The sequence below is a fragment of the Ochotona curzoniae genome, unplaced genomic scaffold, assembly GCF_017591425.1.
Source record: "Ochotona curzoniae isolate NIBS_2020 unplaced genomic scaffold, NIBS_Ocur_1.0 scaffold_2683, whole genome shotgun sequence".
In the NCBI taxonomy this organism is placed as follows: domain Eukaryota; kingdom Metazoa; phylum Chordata; class Mammalia; order Lagomorpha; family Ochotonidae; genus Ochotona; species Ochotona curzoniae.
The window spans coordinates 8,466,997-8,475,852 of record NW_024467100.1 but is presented as its reverse complement, the minus strand read 5'-3'; the positions used below and the strand labels follow the sequence as shown (position 1 = coordinate 8,475,852).

At 38.2% G+C, this 8,856-nt stretch overlaps 1 protein-coding gene across 1 annotated transcript; it reads right to left on the bottom strand.

Annotated features, from left to right (window-relative positions):
* Positions 1–7,905: 7,905 nt before the first annotated feature.
* Positions 7,906–8,856, bottom strand: LOC121171558 (olfactory receptor 10T2). Its single transcript, XM_041003287.1, has one exon. It carries the CDS (start codon positions 8,854–8,856, stop codon positions 7,906–7,908), a length of 951 nt encoding a protein of 316 aa, XP_040859221.1.

Below are 8,856 nucleotides of genomic sequence, written 5' to 3'. Positions count from 1 at the left end.
CCTCACTGGAACAAAGCATAAAAAGGAAGCAAGTAGCAGCATGTGCATGCCATGTCTTGTCTTGGCACTTTAGATCTAGCACTTTATGTATTTTATGATATTTAACATTTCTTCTTGAACATTGCTCTAAAATAGAGGCCTCCCGATTTAGTTCCTGGAAAGTGGACGGCAGCAAAGTGAAGTCAGACAGCGGTGAATCACATTTTACAGCAGGAATCATCGAGGTCGGGAGCCTTGCTGCTTCACGGGGCAGCTACACAAGCCAGGCAAGCCATTGCTACATGGGGAATTAAGAGCAGTAGATGTTTGTGTTTTCAGGTTATTTAACGCTGTGCCCTGTCCTGTGCTTAGGGCTTCACATGCATTTTCACATGAAGTTATATAGTATAATATTAGAAATCTAAGGAAATGAGTGTTCTAAAAAGAAAAGCAGACTATAGTTTTTTAAAAAGTAGTGTTGTGATAAGAATACTTACTGTTGGACCAGAAATTCCATATTTTTAATATTCATAGGACAAAAATGTCTCCATCACCTGGCATATGGAAGAAAATGATGCGTTTAAAATTAACCCCTAGCCTATAGTGTTTTATTATCAATGGCAAAATACTCTACATACAGATTTTTATTTGGACAAATCTGTTCATCTTATAACTTTAAAAGAGAGACGTTCATTAAATATTCTTGCTGTTTTTTTAGGTAGGTATATGTGTTTGCATATGCAGAAATCCTGTGTTTGATATGACAAAATAGCATTTATATAACACCTACTCTTAGGTAACATAAACAACATAAGAAAACTTGCTTTCTTAGACTGCACAGTCTGATACAAGGAAAGAAAACAATAAACAATACAAATTAGTATATCATACAGTATTTTACAGTGCAGTGATCACTATGGAATATGGAAAAACTCTAACAAAGCAATGTAACTGAGGTGTTAAAGATTTCAAGTATAATATTCAAGCAGGCATCACTAAAACAGAGCTGTGAAAGCACTGAGAATGTATGTAGTTGGACACATATCTAAGAAAAAAGAATTATAGTAGAAAAAAGTCTGTCTAAAGACCTAGAGCCTAGAGAATTCTCAGGGTCATCTAGCAAGTGCAAGATCATGTGGTTCTATTGATAGGACAGATGAGGGACTGGTCACAGACAAAGAGAGAAAGACCTCTGCTGGTTTATTCGTTCGATGTCTTTCCTAGCTGGGGGTGTGCCAAGCTGAACCAAGGAAACCAGAGCTCCATCCTACTGCCCCATACAGAAAACAAGAACTCCCGTATACGAGCCATCAAATTCTCCTTTGCATCACGCTAGCAGGGAACTGGATTGGGAGAGGAATAGTTGGCACTCAACCAGAACTGGAATACGGAATGTGGAGATCCAAAGTAGTAGCTTCATCTTCCTTAGAACAGTCTCACCCTTGATGGTGATTCATTTATGGTTAAACTACTCATTTGACTTTGCCATGTTTCCTCACTTCACTTACCCCAGCAGTTGGTTAACATTTGATAAAAACCTTTCTTCCTAAGTAGCTAGAATCTTGGGAGAATTTTTCTCATGACACTATGGTGTCATCTCTTACCTGTAGGCACTACTGTGCAGTAACGATAAAATATTTTCACTATTACTGTTTTTCTTTAGCTTTCCATAGTATTGGGAATAGCTAAGCTTACTATACATTTATTTTCTCTTTACAGTGCAGCAAATTGCCAAGGCATCATAATTCCCTCAATTCCTTGTTTAATCAACAACATGGGAAATATGAAATGACCAACTGCTCTCAATGACCTAATGATTCCTTTGGGCTCAAAATTCTGTAGAGACAGAATGGGCACAAAAAGTTGGGGAAAATATTTTGAATGGAATTTAAGTTTAAATATTAAGAGTTGCCCCTTCTGTCTCATTCTTATGATTCCCATAAGCTCATGTATATCAATTAGTGCTTCAAATCATATTTTTCCCACAAAAGGTCATTCTTCTGTGTTAAGATAACTGCTTGAAGCTTGTGCCATACTGAGTTCTGCATAGTTTCTTTCAATAAATATGAAGAAGATAGGAGAAAAAGCACATATAAATATGCTTTTTTTTAGATTTAGTACATACATTATTGACACCTGCTAATAAGAAGTTTCCAGGTGAACCCTTAATTAGGCAAATAAATATTGCAGGGCCCACAAATAGTTTCACCATTACTAATCTGGCCAATCCATCCATTGTCCCACTGAATATGTACCTAGCTGGATGGAAAGGAGAGTGACTGATATTTTCATAGTAAGTTACTATCTGAGTTTACACTGTAAAACTTTGTTGTGTTGTTGGGAGTTTGAACCTTCTTCCAAGTTTCTTATAATTCAGCAAAAAAGCTACAAGAGGTTTCTCGGATTTGATGTGGTCTCACTCCTGAATTTAACCAAAGGAAGCAAGAAAACATGTTCTACTTAAAGGTCTTTTCAGGTTTGTTCAGTAACATCCCTGAGTGATCACCAATCCTCTTGATGCAGCTGTAATAGTTAGAATTGTATGGGAATGTCCCCAGGCTTGGGGATTTCATGCCTAGACATGAACTCCTGGAACTCCCTTCTCTGCCTTAGTTGTGGACTGGAGGAAGAGTGGGAGTATGTTTCAACAACAAAAAAGGCATTCTGAGGGTGTGGGAAACATGCGGATACGATGAACTTTACTAAATCACATGAAATTCTCTCAAGTAAAGACTAAATGCTACAAAGCTATATGTATGCACCAGCTACCTGATGGTGGCCTCTGGTTCTTTATTTTCTATTAAAGAGGAGTAATAAGCACAGTATTATTTAGTAAAATAACTGATGAAAGAGTGATGACATTATTCTGCATTTATGTCGCAGCACAAATGGATTGTTTCTTAATTTGCTTATTAGATCCAAAATTAATGTATTAATTTTACTTAAAAACAATTTAAAGATGGTAAAAATTAACCTTAAATTGGAAGGAATAAAAGCTCATAAGAATACCCCTCACATTTGAAAATACCTATAAATCAACTATCTATGTATCTTATAAAAATATAACTTATGGTATAATTTTTTTAAAGTATGATCGGAGACAAATTAAGAATCTTACAGTCTCTTCTTAAGAGAAGCTTTCCTTTCTCCATATCATAAATCTTTTTTAAACAGATTGTTCCATTTTTACTGGAAAGTCATATTTACAGAGAGAAGGAGAGACAGAGAGAAAGATCTGTCTCTTGCTTCACTCCCAAAGTGGCCACAACAGCTGGACCTTAGCAGATCCAAAGTCAAGAGCTTCTTTGAGTCTTCACATTGGTGCAGAGACCCAAGGCTTTGGATCATCTTTGACTGTCTTTCCAGGCCCAAGCAGTCAAGACATGGACTGGCACCTATACAGGATCTCAATGTAAGCAAGGCAAGGATTTAGCTGCAAAGCAATCACACCATGCCAAAATAACACATATCTTACATGGATAGCATTTCAAAGCAAAAGACTACAACAAATTTCCTTTTTTGAGACATTAACAGATGTTTTCTTGAGCTAATAGAAAGAGACATCCTAGCTGGACTCTGTGCTTGGTATATGCTTGCAATGAAAGAATCTCAATTGAACTTGAACTGTGGTAATGCACAGGAGGAGGAATCTACCATGGGGGGAGGGTTTGGAAAGGGGTGGGGGGAATCCCAGTAGCTATAAAACTGTTTCACATAATACAATATAATTAATAAAAAAGAGAAATCCTAGTTAGTAACATTTTATAGATTACATTTAGTCTTTTTCCCTTTCAAGCTTATATTTCAGCTGCGTATTACTCAGAAGATGGCAGCTACTCTAGAATATCCTCGTAGAGACAGCATAGAGCCAGGTAATCTAAAATATTTTTACCTATAATTTCCCATATTTTCTATTAAGATAGTGATTATAAATCACTGGCAGAAATTGGGCAGAAATTGGACATTGTAGCCTTGATGGGATTTAAGGCTATATAAAAACTGCAAGGAAACCTCAAAGGACTGGTGTATCAGAAAGAAGGGGCAATTCTATCTTTGTCTTTTGGGTGTTTGAACAGGAAAGCTCACAAGTAACAGGCATGTACCTCTCCTTGTGAAAGGTGGCATCTTGATTCTGAGACATCTATACAACAAAACAATTTATTATTCAGTATTCCTGCAGCAGTTGGTTGGTCACAGTTGTGGATGGAAATTTAAGCTAAAACCCAGGGAGCATAAGTGATAGTGAGTCACAATATCTATTTGTTACAAGTAGATGAATATTGCTCAACTAAGAATGCCCCTTGGGAATCCTGTCAAAAGGAGTAAATGAAGCAGCTCTGCCTGATAATCCCATAATGCCAGCCCTGTCAGTGAATTGTGGGTGGCAGGCAGGGCTATCAACACAGTGGACTCAGTCTTTTTTCTGCCCTGTTATGAGAACACCCTGCCTCTCTTTATTAATGGGTAACTCCCCAGGGATTCTGAAAAATTCTGGGCAAGTGTCCAAAGGCACATTGTGAATTTCTTTTCTAACAAGGCATAAATTGCAGGAATGGGTGCAGGGACAGGGAGAAGTTATCAACAATTTGGACAAACAGCAATTGGAACTGTATGGGTGCTCTGAATAGTACAAAAATGAATACACTCACACATATGGCTTAGTTTACATGGAAATAATTATGTATTCTAGCTCACTTCATTTTCTCACATATGTGTTACAATTCTCATCTATATAAAAATATTTTTTGCTTATTTGCAGACATAAAATAAGAACCCTCTCGGGCCCGGCGCGGTGGCGCAAGTGGTTAAAGGCCCTCGCATTGCACGCCCGGGATCCCATACGGGCGCCGGTTCTAATCCCAGCAGCCCCGCTTCCCTTCCAGCTCCCTGCCTGTGGCCTGGGAAAGCAGTCGAGGATGGCCCAAAGCTTTGGGAACCTGCACCCTCGTGGGAGACCCGGAAGAGGCTCCTGGCTTCGGATTGGCATATTATCGGCCCGTTGCGCTCACTTGGGGAGTGAATCATCGGACGGAAGATCTTCCTCTCTGTCTCTCCTCTCGGTATATCCGCCTTTCCAATGAAAAAATAATAAAAATAAATGTTTAAAAAAAGAACTCTCTCACCTGACCTAGTAGGTAATTGGTTGATCAATTCAAATACTGTAATTAAAATATATTTTATAAAGAAAATGATTTATTATAACAAAAACTGGTTAAATATATGTATATATAATTTAGATGAGGGATGCAGAGAAGGAGAGAGAGAGAGAGAGAGAGAGAGAGATTGTCGTTGGGTGCTCACTTCGGCAGCACATATACTAAAAAAAGAGAGATTGTCATTGCTGCTTCATTCCCCAAATGCCTACAACAGTTAGGGCTGTGGCAGACTGAAGCCAGGAAACCACACACTTAATCAGATGTTCTACACGAGTGGCAGAAACCCAGATGCTTCAGGCAACACTTGCAGGGTTGCACATTAGCAGGATGTTAAAATCAGAAGCACAGTCAAGTTTAAATGAGACAGTCCATTATAGGACAAAGGGATTCAAGTGTTATCTTGTTCACTGTGTCAAATGCCCAACCCTATATATATATACTTCTATTTTCATTTAGAGGTAAGGTTTGTACTTTGAGAAGTATAATACTTGATTGAAATTGCTCAGGGGACCTTTGACCTAAGCCCACTCATGAGTCATTGTATAAATACTGGTGAATTTAAAGTTGATCAGGAAATGCAAAATAATTCATTTAAATAATACTGTTAGATTCATTTGCTTAACTTTATTTCTCACATTAGTTTTTACAAAGCATTCATCTTGGTTTAAATAGAAACAAATAGTATTTTTTTTTTTGCAATTATATTATATTTGGTAGAATGAACTAGAATAATAAATGGTTTTCAGAACAGACAAATACAACTCTACTTGTAAAAGACAAAATACAGCAGGCATATTAGAAAATAAACTGTTAAAGAGCGTTCATTGTGCCACACGAATGAGGGTGTTTGTAAAAGAAAGAGGCATGCTGGATAATCTATTACACAAACATATTTTCCTCATCTATATTTAAGTATCTCAGTCACATAAATAATAGCATAATTTTTAAATTATGTGATCCAATATAATTTCATTAAATTGAAAGATTTTATTCTATTACACATCTCAGTGGATAGAAAGTAGGTATAGTTAATAAGCATTGTTTCAACTAGAAAATTCACAAATACAATCAGAGACACTACTCAGTGGTTCAGATGGCAAGTCAATGCTCACTGGGTTCAGTCATAATTTAATGTGTCTCAAAGCAAATGGCTTGAAAATGATAAGTTAGGATTTGGATATCAGTTATCCCTAGAGTTCATAATACAAACTTTAAAAAAAAAAGAGTTATTTATTTTTATTGTAAAGTCAGATATACAGAGAAGAGGAGAGACAGAGAGGAAGATCTTCCCTCTGATGATTCGCTCCCCAAATAATCACAATGGCCAGAGCTGCGCCTATCCGAAGTCAGGAGCCAGACACTTCCTCTGGGTCTCCCATGCAGGTGCAGGGTCCCAAAGCTTTGGGCCGTCCTCGACTGCCTTCCCAGGCCACAGGCAGGGAGCTGGTTGGGAAGCAGGGCTGCCAGATTAGAACCAGAGCCCATATGGGATCCTAGTGCGTTCAAGGTGAGGATCTTAGCAGTTAGGCCACCGTGTCGGCCCTGATACAAACTGTTTTAACTTACAAACTGACTAGGGTTCTACATGAGGTCCAGCACTAAGAGGGTCAACTGAAAGATAAGGTTGTCTGCTTTTCAAAACAATACACTTTCTAGCAGCAAGCATGAGGAAGTAATTATTCGTTTTTTGACATAACTTTTTGTGGCACAATGATAAACGAGATTATATTCTACAACAAAAAACTTTAAACATGTCACAGGGGAAAAACAGAAAAATAGAAGAAATGTAAAACAGAAAAATAGAAAAATAAAAAGTAGAAATGTAAATGTCCAATTCAACACTAAATATCTAACATTAAATTTTGAAAAATCGACAGAAGTCAACGTAGTTCCTTAGTATTGGCATCTTCTTCTGCCTTGAATGCCTAGTTTAAATTTTCTCTTTTCTCCTCTTAACTCATTCATTTCAAACCTTTCCCTGCTTCCACAGGGATATGTAACATTGATTATCTTAACCCTTTGTGAATGTATTTTGACAGACCTAATCATTTTGTATTGTCTATTGCACTCTTTCATTATTTTATTTCTGTCTACCTGTTTCCTTGTGTTCATAAACTATCTTTACCTGTGTGTGTGTTCATCTTATCTTTTCCTCATGGTACGAGGATGCTCACACAGTAAGTTTAGGAGATAAGTGTGTATGCCCTGCACGTGCTACTCCCAGTCGCTAGAAAATATTTTCTCTAACCAGAAAAGTAATGTTTGCTCTGATTTTTACATTATTATCTTCCCTTGAAAAAGCTCTGTTGCTTTTCACTTTTCTGTTAAATTTTTGAGAGAGAGAAAGTTCTATATTTCCCAGTTCACTTCCAAAGCAATCACAACACCCTGGACTGTGACACACTGAAAGCATGAGCCTGGAACTCTCTCTAGGTTGGACAAGTGAGTGACCCAGAATTTGGGCCATCTTATACTTCTTTACTAGGCACATTAGCAGAGAACTTTTCAGAAGTGGAGTAGACAGAACTCAAACTGACTGACAGGCATAGCTTAACCTACTGAACCATAATGCCAGCTCTCTTTCTCTCTCTTTATATATATATATATTTTTTTAAACAAAACATCTCATAATATTCTACACAAATTGATTTGTTCATTTTTCTACAATAAAAAAAAGAAAGCAGCAGTCTCAAGAAAAACTGTACAAATCATTTCTTAAAGATCAGAGAACATTTTTTGCCTTTGATGACTTTTCTTATTGATTAATTTTTCATTGCCTGAACTTGGCTGTCTCAGTCATTCCAATTACTTTTTTCAGTGCAGTTTTAACCTCCTGGTTCCTCAGACTGTAGACGAGAGGATTGAGTAGGGGAGTAACAACTGTGTAGGTCACTGCCACCAGCTGATCCTTATCTGAGGCCGACTTGGACTTGGGTCGAAGGTAGATGATGGAGGCACAGCCATAATGGACAAAGACCACAGTGAGGTGTGAGGCACAGGTAGCAAAAGCCTTTCTCTTGCCCTCAGCGGAAGGAATCTTCAGGATGGTGTTAACTATGAACCCATAAGAAATGAGAATTAAGAGAAAAGGCACCATGATTACCAGGATGCTGAGGCTGAACAAAGCCAATTCTTTCACGTGTGTATCAGTACAGGCTAATTTGATAACAGGTGCCATGTCACAGAAATAGTGATTGACCCTGTTGGGTCCACAGAAAGGCATGTCACAGATGAGATTGGTGGCCACCAAAGCAATAAAGAAACCTGTGGCTCCTGATAGAGAAATCAAGCCCAATCCTAGTCTTTTGTTCATGATGAGTGTATACCTCAGGGGGTGACAGATGGCTACATAGCGGTCATATCCCATCACAGCAATGAGGAAGCAGTTGGTACAGGCAAAACCAAGGAAGAAGAACAGCTGTGTTGCACAAGCCACAAAGGAGATGGTTTTGGTTGCTGACAATAGGTGGATCAGCAGTTGTGGGATGATGACAAAAGTATAGCAGGACTCAGAAAATGAAAGGATGAATAGAAAACCATACATAGGAGTGTGCAGAGTGTGGCTGAAGCGGATGACAGCCATGATGGTTGCATTGGCCAACAAGATCGTCAAGTACAGCAGCAGGAAGATGACAAAGAGCAGTAGCTGGAGTTCCTTTAGGCTGGAGAAACCCACCAAGATGAATTGAGTCACCATCGTGGTCCTGTTAAAACCTTGCAT